The sequence below is a fragment of the Geotrypetes seraphini genome, chromosome 11 (genome assembly GCF_902459505.1).
Source record: "Geotrypetes seraphini chromosome 11, aGeoSer1.1, whole genome shotgun sequence".
NCBI lineage: Eukaryota > Metazoa > Chordata > Amphibia > Gymnophiona > Dermophiidae > Geotrypetes > Geotrypetes seraphini.
This window is the reverse complement of record NC_047094.1, coordinates 1,090,661-1,106,409: the sequence shown is the minus strand read 5'-3', so window position 1 is coordinate 1,106,409 and position 15,749 is coordinate 1,090,661. Positions and strand designations below refer to the sequence as shown.

The following is a 15,749-nucleotide window of genomic DNA, read 5'->3' as shown; positions in this document are numbered from 1 at the left end:
AGGCCCTCTTGAATTCAGACACCGTCTCTGTCTCGAGACTGTTCCACGGATCTACCCCCTTTCTGTAAATAGAAACATAGAAGCATGATGGCAGATAAAGGCCAATTGACCCATCTAGTCTGCCCATCCGTAGTAACCATTATCTCTTGAATTTAGACACAGTCTCTTTCTCCACCACCTCTACTGGGAGACTGTTCCACGCATCTGCCACCCTTTCTGTAAAAAAGTAGGTATTTCCTTAGATTACTCCTGCGCCTATCACCTCTTAACTTTATCCTATGCCATCTCATTCCAGAGCTTCCTTTTAAATGAAAGAGGTGCACCTCATGCATCTTTATGCCACATAGGTATTTAAATGTCTCTATCCTATCTCCCCTCTCCCGCCTTTCCTTCAAAGTATACATATTGAGATCTCTAAGTCTGTCCCCATGCGCCTTATGATGAAGACCATGCACCATTTTAGTAGCCTTCTTCTGGACCAACTCCATCCTTTTTATATCTTCTGGAAGGTGTTGTCTCCAGAATTGTACTCTAAATGAGATCTCACAGAGTGTTATATATGATAGAGATGTTTAAATATCTAGGTGGCATAAATATTTATGAGACAAATCTTTTTTAATTGAAAGGAAACTCCAGAGTGAGAGGGCATGGGATGAATTTAAGAGATGATAGGCTCAGGAATAATCAAAGGAAATACTTTATTACAGAAAAGGTGGAAGATGCATGGAATAGTCTCCCAGTACAGGTGGAGGAAACAAGAGACTGTGTCTGAATTCAAGAAAGCATGGGACAAGCATATGGGATCTCTAAGGGAGAGGAAGAGATAGTAGATGCTGTGGATGGATAGCCTGGAAGGACCATTTGGTCTTTATCTGCCATCATGTTTTAGGTTTCTAATAGGCAACACATTAAAACACTCAAATAACAGATTAGAAGCTAACACTGTTCATATCATACAAGGAAACATCTTAATAGTTCTACAAGTCAGGAAGTGCAGTTGAGACATATTGACAGGACAAACTGAAGGCAAATTTAATGTACAGTTAAATAAAATATGAGATCTGGCCTAAGTGACAGGGTGTGCAGTGACCTAGTCTAGGTGCGGATTGAGTGGATAGTCCATCACCATATGTACTAAGGGCTTGGAAGAAGAGGCAGGCTTTCACCTGCTTCCTGAACTACAGGTCTTGAGTTAGACGCAGCCCCTATGGGAGTACGTTCCAGTGTGTGGAGGTTACTCTTGATGACATCATCATGCAATAGCCCTTGAAAGGACCTTAGAAGTCTCAAAGATGTATAAAGGGCTAACTTATTCTTTAAATACTCTGGACCAGTGGTCTCAAACTCAAACCCTTTGTGGGGCCACATTTTGGATTTGTAGGTACTTGGAGGGCTGCAGAAAAAATAATTAATGTCTTATTAAAGAAATGACAATTTTGCATGAGGTAAAACTCTTTATAGTTTATAAAACTTTCCTTTAACAGTTAAAAGGAAAGATATATAAACTATAAAGTTTTACCTTATGCAAAATTGTAATTTCTTTAATAAGACATTAACTATTTTTTCTGCGGCCCTCCAAATACTCTATTTTTTCTGCAGCCCTCACATTTAAAGTTCAATATCTTTTCTTTCTCAAAACTGACACATTTCAATCACTATATTGAAAATAATATCATTTTCCCTACCTTTGTTGTCTGGTGACTTTATTTTTCTGTACTTTCAACTATGTTTCCAGGGCCTTCTTGTCCTTTGACTGTTTTTCCTCTCCGTCTTCATGTTCTGCCTTGCATTCATCTTTATAGTAGCCAAAATAAGAACTGACTGTACTGAAAACTAGTGCACAGAGAGTGGAAAGGATTTATAAAGAATATGCTCAGAAAAGTGAAACTCTGAAGAGAGAGTGACAACCCTCTCTTGGGGTAAGAGTTTACCGTCCAGTCATTGCATAATTGATTCAAAAAATCACTCTCTGAGAACTAGTAAAGGTAATAAAAGCTAATTTCAAATCTTGTAATTTCTAAACACAGTCCAGGTTCAAAAAATTTTTGAGATATAAAATATAATAAATCTCATTGGATTTTTGATGATGCACTTATCTTATAAAGATAAACTTGTTATAGGGGTCTCGAGACCCGAGACCCCTATAACAAGTTTATCTTTATAAGATAAGTGCATCATCAAAAATCCAATGAGATTTATTATATTTTATATCTCAAAAATTTTTTGAACCTGGACTGTGTTTAGAAATTACAAGATTTGAAATTAGCTTTTATTACCTTTACTAGTTCTCAGAGAGTGATTTTTTGAATCAATTATGCAATGACTGGACGGTAAACTCTTACCCCAAGAGAGGGTTGTCACTCTCTCTTCAGAGTTTCACTTTTCTGAGCATATTCTTTATAAATCCTTTCCACTCTCTGTGCACTAGTTTTCAGTACAGTCAGTTCTTATTTTGGCTATTATACACACTTTGGCTGACTTTTTGCATAATCTTTCCCTGTGTATACTGTGAACATTGCATCCATCTTTGGCATTAACTTAATGTTCAATTTTTCTGCTTTCTTTTCAAAATCTACGTTTCCATGTCTTACCTTCCCTTCCTATCTCTCTCTTCTTCCGTCCTATTTCCATGGTCTGGCATCTCTTTCCTTCCTTTCTGTCCCTCCCTCCTTCCTTCCTTTCCCCTGGTCTGGCATCTGTCTCCTTCCCTTCCCCCATGCCCTGGCATCTCTCCCTCCCCCTCCATGGTCTGATATCTCCTTTCCTTCCCTCCCTCCCATGAACTTGGCTTTTCTTGTTCCTCTCCTCTCCCTTCTCCTTCCTTCCCTCTCTTTCCCCAATTGGGTGCAGCAGCAACAGCATTTCCCTTCCCCCTTTCCTGTGCAGCAGAAGCATTTCTCTTCCCCTTTCCCTCTCCCTCCCTTTCCCTGAACAGGAGTGGTCCCAGCACCGACCCCTGTGGAACTCCGCTCGTGACCCATTGCCAGTCTGAGTAATGGCCCTTTACTCCAACCCTCTGTTTCATGCCTGCTAGCCAGTGTTTGATCCATCGGTAGACATCCCCTTGCACCCCGTGGTTCCACAGCTTCTTAAGCAGCTGTTCGTGGGGTACCTTGTCGAAGGCTTTTTGGAAGTCAAGGTAAATGATGTCTATGGATTCCCCTTTATCCATCTGGCTGTTTATTCCCTCAAAGAAGTACAGTAAGTTCGTGAGGCACGACCTTCCCTTGCAGAAGCCGTGCTGGCTCGCCTTCAGCTGTCCATTGTTTTCTATGTGTTCACAGATGCTGTTCTTAACCAGTGCTTCCATCATCTTTCCCGGAACCGAGGTCAAGCTCACCGGCCTGACATAATAAATGTAGTATTCCCATCACTTACCATAGGCCCGGCCTCCAAAAGATGACATCAGGACTTTTCCATTTTCTCCTCCATTGAACGTGTAACAGTTTCCATATAGCGGGTGATGAAACAGGGTGAAATTTCTGAAAAAAAAGAATATGATCAAACATGGTGAGAGAGAGATTGTTACACAATGTAGAGTTAGATTTATATATCCTGCTCTGACCCTGGCCAGTCTGGATTAATTGACCCTAATACCAAATCAGAAAGTCTGCTCCCTCTTGGAACATAAGAACATAAGCATCGCCTCTGCTGGATCAGACCATGGGTCCATCATGCCCAGCAGTCCGCTCCCGCGGCGGCCTCCCCAGGTCCATGACCTGTAAGTGATCTTTTACCTAAAACATTTTATTCCCTAATCATTTAATATCCTGTGTAGAGTAACCCTCTAACTATACCCTTCAATCCCCTTTTCCTTCAGGAAATCATCCAATCCCATTTTGAAACCCAAAATCGTACTCTGCCCCATCACCTCCTCAATATGCATTCCAGGTGTCCACCACCCTCTGACTGAAGAACTTCCTAGCATTTGTTCTGAATCTGTCTCCTTTAAATTTTTTTGAATGCCCTCTTGTTTTTATTGCCCCTGCTAGTCTGAAGAATCTGTCCCTCTCTACCTTTCATGATCTTATAAGTTTCTATCATGTCCCCTCTAAGTCTCTGCTTTTCCAAGGAAAAAAGCCCCAGCTTCTCTAGCCTTTCAGCATATGAAAGAGAAGGAGACAGCCATCTTGCAGGAACAAATTTCACAGCTCAACTGTCCCATAAGTAAAAAAACCAACAAAACCCAACACATTAAAATTTATTTTTAACTGATGTTGTAACTATAGTAGCTGTGTGTTTTGAAGCTGCATTTTTACTGAAATGTCTCAGTTTTTTTTTTTTTGTGAACCGCCTAGAACTGTTGGTGGGGTGGTATGCAAGAAAATAAATTATTATTATTTTTATTATCATGGCAATCCTTCTAGTTCAACCAATTCCTTATTTAACGCCTCCATCGCACTCATAATTTTATAGAGCTTTATTTTTATTTATTCAGATTTATCAATGCTCTTTGTAAAGATGCCGGTAGGAAATGGCTGCCATGAGTTCCAGTAGTCTCTTGAGACTACGACGGGAGCTCATGGCAGCCATTTCCTGTTGGCGATCTACACGGGGCAGGAGCGTGGGAGGATCGCTCCTGCCCCGAAAGCCCACTAGACCACCGAGTAGGGCCAGGATGCCGGGGAGAAGGATTTAAGGATGAATTAGATGCACATCTCCCTTGAGAAGCATACAGTGATATGGGGACTAAAACTATGCCAGGGTACACCTGGCGGGGCCTCTGCGTGTGCGGATCACCGGACTTGATGGACCCAGGATCTGATCCGGAGATGGCAATTCTTATGTTCTTATACAACAGGTATAGCTTTATATAGGCATCATATTGTTAGAATCATAATCGCCCTTTTAAGGATGTTTTACGTCTACGGTAGCCAAGCCTTTTGTTGGTTGAGTTCATTTTTTTCCCTTTTTTTGGTCTTTTCTTTACAACCATTGTAGTTCCTCCCCATCTCCTTCCATTCCAGTTGGTCACTGTCTGCCCGTTGGTTTGATGTCTTTCATTTTTGGTGTTGTTTTGTTGTCCCCGTCTCTTTTTTATTTTATCAATTAGCTATGTAAAACCGCATTGATTTTTGATAAGGCGGTATATCAAATGTTAATAAAAATGAAACAAACATGAATGTAACATCAGTAGAATGACCAAATGTCAGCATAATACACAATTAAAATAGTAAGGTAAACTTGGAAATGGTCAGATTAAAGCACTGTAATAGCAACAATATGATACAGTCTTGTTAAAACAGCACACTAAAACATTTGTATGAATTATGGAATGATAGAGGCACATACAATGAAACATCTCAATCAGCAGCAGAGGGGGACAGACAAAATAAGCAAGACAAAGGCATTGGGATAAATAGAAGTGGGTGGCTGGATTAAGAGTAAATTTTATGTCCGATCAGATAATGTTAGAGGTTATGAACCAATTCCGTCAAGAGCTCTAACCTCTTTAGCCTCTCTCCATAAGGCAGCCATCCCTTATTCATCATTTCTGTCTACTACTCCTCATTTATATAACGTTGAAAAGACTTACATAACGCTGTACATTTTGACATTTATAGACGGTTGCTGCTCTGAAGAGCTTACAGACAGATAGACATGATATATAGGGTTGGGGATGCAGAACCCGAGAGGAGTTAGGAGTCGAAAGCACTGTCAAAGAGGTGGGCTTTTAAATGGGCCTTGAACACTGCTAGAGATGGAGCCCGCCGTAGGGATTCGGGCAACTTGTTCCAAGCATACGGCGCAGTAAGGCAGAAGGGACAGAGTCTGGAGTTGGCAGTTGAAGAGAAGGGCACAGAAAGGAGGGACTTACCAGCCTGAGCAGAGCTGTCGGGGAGAAAAATTAAGAGAAATAGTGGGCAGCTGAGTGAGTGCATTTGTAAGTCAGTAAGAAGAGCTTAAATTGTATTTTGAAATGGATGGGAAGCCAATGAAGTGATTTTAGGAGAGGGTAACATGAGCAAAGCGGCTCTCCCACAATATTCAAGTCATGAGTCTCACTTAAACTGAGAAAATTAAAGAGTCATGGGATAGGTGGCAAAGTTCAGTTGTGGATTAGGAATTAGTTATTGGATAGAAAACAGAGGGGTAGGGTTAAAATGGTCCATCGTGCCCAGCAGTCCGCTCATGCGGCAGCCCTTAGGTCAAAGACCAGTGCCCTATTTGAGATAGCCCCTACCTGTGTATGTTCTGGTTCAGCAGGAAACTTATCTACTTATCTAACCCTTTCTTGAATCCCTGGAGGGTGCTTTCCACTATAACAGCCTCCAGAAGAGCGTTCCAGATTTCTACCATTTTCTGGGTGAAGAGAACTTCCTTAAGTTGTACTTCGATGGGAAGATAAGACTCAATGGGAAACCAAGGTGGCAAGGGGCCCCTTCTGGTGACTCAGACAGGCCGTGACCTGTTCGGGCCGCCGCGGGAGCGGACTGCTGGGCGGGATGGACCTATGGTCTGACCCAGCGGAGGCACTGCTTATGTTCTTATGTTCTTATGAATCTATCCCCTTTTTTAAACTTGGAGGAGAGTAAATAGTGGAGTGCTGCAGGGGTACTGAGACTGGTGCTATTTAACTTATTTATAAGTGATTTGGAAATTGGAACGAGTGAGGTGATTAAATTTGCAGATGACACTAAACTGTTCAAAGCTGTTAAAATGCATGCAGATTGTGAAAAATTGTAGCAGACTTTAGGAAATTTCCTGGGTGTCCAAGTGACAGATGAAATTTAATTTGGACAAATACAAAGTGATGCACATTGGGAAGAATAAACCAAATCACAGTTACTGGATGTTAAGAGTCAAACCTTGAGAGTTAGCGTCCAAGAAAAAGATCTGGGTGTCATTGTAGACAATTCGATGAAATCTTAAGCACAATGTGTGACAGCAGCCAAAAAAGCAAACAGGCTGCTAGGAATTATTAAAAAAGGGATGGTTAACAAGACTAAGAATGTTAAATGCCATTGTATCGCTCCATGGTGTGACCTCATCTGGAGGACTGCGATCAATTCTGGTCTCCTTATCTCAAGAAAGATATAGTGGAACTAGAAAAGGTTCAAAGAAGAGTGGACAAGATGATAAAGGGGATGGAACTCCTCCTGTATGAGGAAAGACTAATATGGTTAGGGCTCTTCAGCTTGGAAAAAAGACGTCTGAGGCGAGATATGACTGAAAAATCCTGAGTGGAGTAGAACGGGGCAAATAGATCAATTTTTCACTCCGTCAAAAATTAAAAGGACTAGGGGACGCTGATGAAGTTACAGGGATATACACTTTTTCCTCCATATTTGTGGTTTCCGTATCTGCGGATTTGCTTATTCACAATTTTTCGGCCGCTGACTCCGCCCCCCCAAAATTACATCATCATTAAAGCATTTTTTCCTTTTACTGTCCTGTACTGAACCGATAAAAAAGTTTATTGCTTAGCAATGAAAATTGCTGCTTATAAACTTTCTCCCACAAATTCACTACTTCCATGCTTCCCAGTGTGCACTGAGAAAAACGCTGCTTCCAGGATCCATAGAAAGAAAGGCTTCTTCCCAGCATGCATGGAGAAAATCGCTGTTTGTCTGCATGCCTGCCCAAGCCCTGAATTCTCTTTGAATTGCTGGTAATCGCTGCTTGCCTGCTCCTAGCCCAGAAAACCGCTGCTTGTCTGCTCCAAGCCCAGAAAATGATTGCTTGCCTCCTTCAGGAACAGATCAGGTCTCCTGCAAGACTCTTTGATGATAAGAGGAAAGGCTAAGTCTTTATATGAATACTTGAAGAAGAGAGAAGGTGAAATGTCGCAATCTACATAGAAACATAGAAATAGACGGCAGATAAGGGCCAAGGCCCATTTAGTCTTCCCACCCCAATGACCCTACCCTACCTTTCTCTGTGAATAGATCTCATGTGTCTATCCCATTTGGCCTTAAAATCAGGCACGCTGCTGGCCTCAATAACCTGAAGTGGAAGACTATTCCAGCGATCAACCACCCTTTCATGAAGATCATGAAGATCATGAAGGGCATAGAGAGAGTAGAGAGGGACAGATTCTTCAAACTTTCAGAACATAAAAAAACAAGAGGGCATTCGGAAAAGTTGAAAGGGGACAGATTCAAAACGAATGCTAGGAAGTTCTTCTTTACCCAACGTGTGGTGGACACCTGGAATGCGCTTCCAGAGGACGTTATAGGGCAGCGAAACGGTAACTGGGGTTTAGAAAGGATTGGACAATTTCCTGCTGGGAAAGGGGATAGAGGGGTATAGATAAAAGATTACTGCACAGGTCCTGGACCTGATGGGCCGCCGCGTGAGCGGACTGCTGGGCGCGATGGACCTCAGGTCTGACCCAGCGGAGGCATTTCTTATGTTCTTATGTTTCAGTGAAAAAGAATTTCCTGGTGTCCTGGTGTAGTTTCCGCCCTGATTTCCACGGATACCCCCTTGTTGCCGCAGGACCTTGAAAAAGAAGATATCTTCTTTCCACCTCACATGCGGCCCGTGAGATACTTGAATGTCTCGATCATGTCACCCCTCTCTCTGCGTTCCTCAAGTGAGTACAGCTGCAACTTATCCAGCCGTTCCTCATACAGGAGATCCTTGAGTCCCGAGACCATCCGGGTGGCCATTCTCTGGATCGACTCCAGTCTCAGCACATCCTTACGGTAATGCGGCCTCCAGAATTAGCACACCAGTATTCCAGGTGGGGCCTCACCATGGATTCTATACAATGGCATAATGGACTTCAGGCTTACGGCTGATGAAACTCCTGCGTATGCAACTATGATTTGCCTGCCTTGGATGAAGCTTGCTCCACTTGATTGGCAGTCTTCATGTTCTCCTGACGATCACCCTAGTCTCGTTAGATTCAGTTCTTGTTAGGATCTCGCCATTAAGGGTGTAAGTCTTTGCATGGATTAATGGCTGCCCAGGTGCATGACTTTGCATTTTTTGGCACTGAAGCTGAGTTGCCAGGACCTAGACCAGCACTCCAATAGGAGTAGGTCGTGCATCATGTTGTCGGACATTGAATTTATGTCTGTTGTGCTTTTGCCCACTACATTGCTTAGTTTGGCGGTCATCGGCGCAATAATGTTATTTTACCTCGCCGCCTTCTGCCAAGTCTCTTATAAAGATGTTGAATAGGAATCGGGCCCAGGACCTAGCCTGCGGGCACTCCACTGATTACCTCCGTCATTTCGGAGGGGGTGCCATTCACCACTACCCTCTGAAGCCTACTCTAAGCCAGTTCCCAACCCATTTCGTCAATGTGTCGCCCAATCCTATAGAACTCATCTTGCTCAGCAACCTGCGGTGTGTTACGCTATCGAATGCTTTACTGAAGTCCAGGTAATACGATGTCCAGGGACTCCCCACATCCAGCTTCCTCGTCACCCCAGTCAAAGAAGCTGATCAGATTGGATTGGCAGGATTCTCCCCTTAGTAAATCCATGTTGACGGGGATCCCGTAGATTCTCCTCGTTTCAGGATCGTATCCAATTGGCGTTTGATTAGAGTTTCCATTAGTTTGCACACTATTGATGTGAGACTCACTGGTCTGTAGTTTGCTGTCTCCATCTTGGAGCCTTTCTTGTGGAGTGGAATGACGTTAGCCGTCTTCCATGTCCAATGGGACGTTACCCGTACTAAGGGAGAGATTGAAGAGCGCCTGGCCTGTAAAGAGTGGTTTGATAAATTCCGTCACAGGTATGGCCTGAGAAATGTGAGAGTGACAGGAGAAGCAGCATCTGCCAACCAAGAGGCAACTAGAGAGAGTTTCCTTCTACCTTTAAGGCAATTATTGAAGAGAAGGGATATGAACCTGAGCAGGCATTCAATGCCGATGAAACTGCTCTCTTTTGGAAGAAAATGCCACAGAGGACTTTCATTAGCAAAGAGGATAAGCAAGCACCAGGTTTCAAAGCTGCAAGGATAGATTAACCATGCTCCTTTGTGCATATGCAGCAGGCCATATGATAAAGCCAACCCTGATTTATAAAGCCGCAAACCCCCGAACCTTGAAGGGAAAAGATAAGTTCCAGCTGCCTGTTTACTGGATGAACAACAAGAAGGATTGGACAACCAGAGCTCTGTTCCTAGAGTGGTTTCATTATTGTTTTGTGCCTGAAGTAAGAAAATATCTGGCCAATAAAGGAATTGAATTTAAGGTTCTGTTGGTATTGGACAATGCCCCTGGCCACCCAGACACACATGAGTTCCACAATGAGGGTGTTGAGATAGTCTACTTGCCCCCTAACACAACATCTTTCATCCAGCCTCTCGACCAGGAGATAATAAGGACCTTCAAAGCACACTACACACGGTATTCATTAGAGAGGATTGTCCACGCTATGGACGAAGGCCCCAATGTTGAGATCATCATAAAAAATTGGAAGGAATTCACTATTGCGGATGCCATCAATATTATTGAAAGAGCGGTGAAAGCTGTCAAGCCAGAGACAGTGAACTTGTGCTGAAAGAATCTTTGGCCTGAATGTGTACAAAGGGATAACACTATCAATAACACAGAGCACGGCCAAGAAATTGTGGAAAACATCATTGACTTGGCAAAGTAGGTGGGTGGGGAAGGCTTTGAAGATATGGATATGGAGGATATTCAAGACTTAATAGACACCAGAGCAAATGAACTAATGGAAGATGATCTCATTGACCTGACTGTTCCTGAAGGAGGGGCAATAGCAGATAATGAAGATGAAGAAAGGATTAGAAGAAGTGATAGAAGACAAGTTTACACTGGATAATGTTGAAGAGGGCATATGCAGGTTCAATGGTGCGATTGACTTTTTCTATGATATCAGCTCATCCATGGTACGTGCATTAAAGATGAGGGAGTTAGCAGAAGCAGCAATTTCTACATATAAAAATATATACAAAGAGATGATGAAGCAGAAGACCCAGACAGAAATCACAATGTATTTCCCAAGGATACCTAGAGTCAGTGCCTCTCCATCCACTGCCTCACAATCCACCTGTTCCACCCATGAGGAGGCATCCCCTTTGTCTCTTCATCTTCCTCCTACTGAAGACCCACTTTCAATGCATGATGAGGCCCCTGGTGCTCACTTATCCTCTTCGTCTCCTGCTCCTGCAATACTTGTACAGGACGATGAGGATGAAGACACTGCCTGAGTATTGTTTAGTACTGTACTGTATTCCAGTATTGATCTCTCAGTACTGTTTTGAACTATTAGTATTGAACTTTTTGTTTGCCCTGAGAATATGACTGTACAGTACTGGTATTGTTGTTCAACAAAATTTTTTTTTTTTTTTAAAGTTCAATCTCTTAATACTGTAATAGAATTAGTGGCTTGTTTCCAAAAACAGCGAATAACATTAGAAAAGTTATTCGCGGTTTCAATACAAAAAAAACGACAGCTTTTTCTAAAAACCGTGAATAACATTTTAAAAGTTATTTGTGGTTTTTCCATATTCGTACCTATGTTCTGCCCGCATGCCCCACGAATATGGAGGGAGAAGTGTACTTTTAAAACTAATAGGAGGAAATATTTTTTTTACTCAGAGAAAAGATAGGCCCCACTGGCACATAACTTAAATGCAAAATGCAATTTAATAACGATTACAAGTGGTTTTAAAAGAAAAATGTAAGCGCCAGTAAACAGTACCTGCATTGCGGCTACCGAAGTGCTTTACAATGCCTAAAACCACCGAAGGCATGGCTAATGCCGGAAGTAGCGTTAGGCGTGATAAAGCACCTCCATAGCTACGATTCACATGAAAGGAAGGTGCTGGAAATGTAGGCCCCGTCCTTTCATGAAGCTGTGAGTCTATAAACGGCGCTATTGCATGAATTACACATGATCAGCAGCCATTTCTTAGGAGTCCACCACTGACAGCACTGTTTACAGAATCCAGGCCATTATGATCACTTTACCACCGTTATTCTCTGCATTTCAGAAAGACCCAAATCAAAGTAGCCTTCCCTCTCATCAGGTTTTAGGATCAGATGCTCCATTTAATGCATTGAGATACTTAACCTCCCTGATGAGACTTGACTTTTTTCATTCCATTGTATTGCTTATATTCCACTCTACCAGTTTAACCAGACTGCCCAGTGTGATTCACAATGGAACATAAAACAAGAGATTAAAACACAGCATCTGGAGTAATTGAATATTTCCATTATTACTGTGTTGCCGCAATTAGAAAACTGTCTGTTCTGTTATCATTTCATCATCTTAGTCGGTTGCATGACAGGAAATCTCACTACTATACTCAGGGGCTGTGAGACAGCTTTTTGGTTAGAGGAGCAAAACAAATCAATCTTCAGCCTTACTTCTAAGCTCTCTAGATGCTGGTGCTCCAACAGAAGATATTGGTGGGGACCCCTTAGCCCACCTTATTCTGCTGCCTATGGCTATAACTCCTCCCTGTCATATGAGGGACTTTTGTCTATAGAGATTCCAGAGTGGAGAAAATGAGGGGGAGTGGCATTATATGTTAAAAATTATATTAAAGCAGTATCTCGCAAACTTCTGGAAGCAGCAGCACACTAAACTCTGTACCATGGCTGCATGGCATCTGGAAATGCATGAATGTCAATGCGATGATGTCACTAGGATGCATGACATCATCATGACAATGTCCGCACATGTGCAAAGACCCTCCAGACTGTGCCCTGGGCAGCCAGTGTGGGGGCTGTTGCAAGTGGAGAGGCGTTGGCGCCAGCTGACTGCCTACAGAACATGCCTCCTTGCCAGCGTCTCGCAGCACACATGGAATCTCGCTGTGGCACACTAACACAATTTGTGATACACTGTATTAAAGCCACACAATTGCAGGATCTACAGGGTAAGGAAAAGGCACTGTGAATCAAACTGGAAAGAGGCAATAGCGAATATATTTACAATGATGTGATATACAGGCCTCTTCACAGAAGGAAGAGGTGGACAGAGATTTAATAGTAGATATTCAGAATATATCTAAAAAAGGGAAATTTTTACTAATAGATGATTTTAACAGAATGGATGTTGATTGGGATCTTCTAGAAGTAGGGAAATCCTGGATTCTCTACAAGGAGAACTGTTCGAAAAGGTGACAGCAAAAGCTAGAAGGATGCTGGGGAGAGGTATGGCCAACAGGAAAAAGGAGCTATTGATGCCTCTGTATAAGACTCTGGTGAGACCTCACCTTCATAAAGATATAAACATGATGAAGACGGTCCAGAGGAAAGATGCTGCGGATGGGCAGGCTGGATGGATCATTTGGCCTTTATCTTTGATGTCTATTCAAAATGTTACATTTCATTCCATACAATATCTTAACACACTAACGAAACTTGCATTCATTTCTTGTCATGTTGCATTTGTGCCACTGAATCATTTTTCTCCACTACAGTCTATTCAGTTTTCCTCCCCAGCATCACTAAGACCATGTTATTCCTCTTCTCTCACACCTTCCTGCTTTCTTACCTGCTTCTATATTGCTCTTCACAACCTCTTGCACCCTTCTCTCCCATTACTAACTTCAAACTTTACTTTTTTGGTCCCGTTCCCCTCTCTGCTCTTGTTGAAGCTTCTTAAACTGATATTTTCTTTAAATTCCTATATACAACTGACTATTGACATTTGATTCAGATAATTTAGTCATTCGCATTTGTCTATTTATTTAGGAATTTGGTATACAACTAGTCAAACATTGCTTTTACTATTATTATAAACAGCAACTGACAACCAACTAATAATCAAGCCAAAAATCTATTAAGAATATCAAGTTTCTTTAAGATTTGTTTAATCGCCCTATCATATATTCAGGGCGATGTACAATTCTAAAAATGGTTTATAACAATACACAGAGGAACAAAAAGTTCATATAGCAAATAAATGACTTTCAAAACAGACGGGACTATTGGGTAAATAGGATAGAAATACAATAATTGGAGGCAAATGAAACAATCAAGGAGAACAACAAGAGGCCGTGATAGGCCAGAGCATGTTACAGGGCTTCAAAGAAGGTTTGGATAGGTTCCTAGAGGATAAGGGGATTGAGGGGTACAGATAGGAGTTGAGGTAGGTTATAGGAAGAGTCAGGGACCACTGCACAGGTGATAGGCCTGAGGGGCCGCTACGGGAGCGGACCGCTGGGCGGGATGGACCTCTGGTCTGACCCAGCGGAGACAAATTCTTATGTTCTTAGGAGGGATTTTTGTTTTATTAAAAAAGGATGGATTTTGCTTTGGTTTGGTGTTTTTATGATGTCTAGCAGTCAAATGCATCTTTAAAAAGACTCTTAAATCTGTCAACGTTTTTTTCCTCCCTTAAGTCGATTGGCAAGGAATTCCACAATTGAGGGACCACGATGGAAAAAATGAATTGTCTTTGTGTATTATTGGTTTTAAGTGATGGAACGGTTAGCAAATGTTGGTCATTAGATCAAAGAGTTCTAGTGGAAGCGTAGGGAATTAGAATCCTGTCGATGAAAGCTGGAGACTTATGGAATTGGGTCTTAAATGATAACAGAGATATTTGGTAAATTATTCTGTGCGATACTGGGAGCCAATGAGATTTTTTAAGACTGGCAATTTACAGAAGTTTGAATGCATATGTCATTATTGGTGTCCTACCTTTCTTTTTCTCTGCCCTTCATGTATTGGACTTATTTGGGGAAAGTGTTGCTTCTCATTTCATCTGGGGGGTTTGGGTGGGACAAAGTTTACTGCTTTGTTAACCCTTTTTTTGTATAATCATGTTTATTGAGCAAAATGAGTCAACATGCAAAACAACAAGCAAGGTACATAACAGCATTGGTACAGTCTAAATGTGAAAGCTGGAACAGTAAATACCAATCAAAAGAAGAAACAGCAGTAAGGGAATTGCAGTCACCCAGAATGCCCATTTTGTAATGGAAGGCCGTAGACCCCCTGCTCTGCGAAAAGAACCCCCCCAAAAAAAACCTCACAGTCAACCCACAGTCAAACCAGCACTCACCCTACAACACTCGCTCCCCACCCCCCCCAACAAGCACACTACAAACAGCCCACTGTGTGGGATGCCATGGAGATGAATGCAAAAGCATATGCAGGTCAAATCCTAAACAAACAGAACAAAATGAGCCGTGTGAAGCTCATACTATGGCTAGTGCTAAGGCATAGCGCAGGACAGCGGGAATTTTTCCCATAGCGCACAGTATTCTTTCCATAAAGGGCCAGAGTTGTCATGCGGGTTGTCCACACTGGAAAGGATGGTGCCTCAGTAGATGCCCAGTGTTGCATGGGTACATAATCGATTGTTTTTTTGCTCCAATTGGGAGGATTTTGATTTATTGGTTTTCTCTGTTATCTCTCAATAAATACATAAAGATAAAAGGGTGGGGATGCCATAGAACGAAAATTTCATTAAAAAAGATATAGTAAACAGAGAACTGAAAGGGTGGATCAGGCCCTTTTTGATGCTGACAGCTAAACTACCAGGAAGTTTAATTTACTTCAAGAAAAGGTTATTTTCAGCACTGATTTAAATTTCCATACACATATCAAAGAGAATTCCATTCAGCTGGGACTAGTTCTACGGATAGAATCGAACCAGAGTTTAGATGGAAGAGAATTTGCAAGAAAGTTAAGCTTAGATAAACACATAGATCTTCTCTATCAGGATACTCTCACTTCCCTGCAGAAACAATGCCCTTGTTGTTCACAGTGTGTGGCTCAGTCAGCTTTCTCCCAGCTCTTTCTCTTTCCTTTTCAATTATTAGCAACAGTAGTTGAGTTTCATTATGGCTAAGGTGGA

General features: G+C 42.1%; 1 protein-coding gene across 1 annotated transcript in view; it reads right to left on the bottom strand.

Annotated features, from left to right (window-relative positions):
- Window positions 1-15,749, bottom strand: part of SCNN1G (sodium channel epithelial 1 subunit gamma) — a 94,138-nt gene that overhangs the window by 41,960 nt on the left and 36,429 nt on the right. Inside the window, exon 5 of the mRNA XM_033962797.1 lies at window positions 3,379-3,482. Coding sequence (XP_033818688.1) covers window positions 3,379-3,482 — 104 coding nt within the window. The remainder of the gene's footprint in view (window positions 1-3,378; window positions 3,483-15,749) is intronic.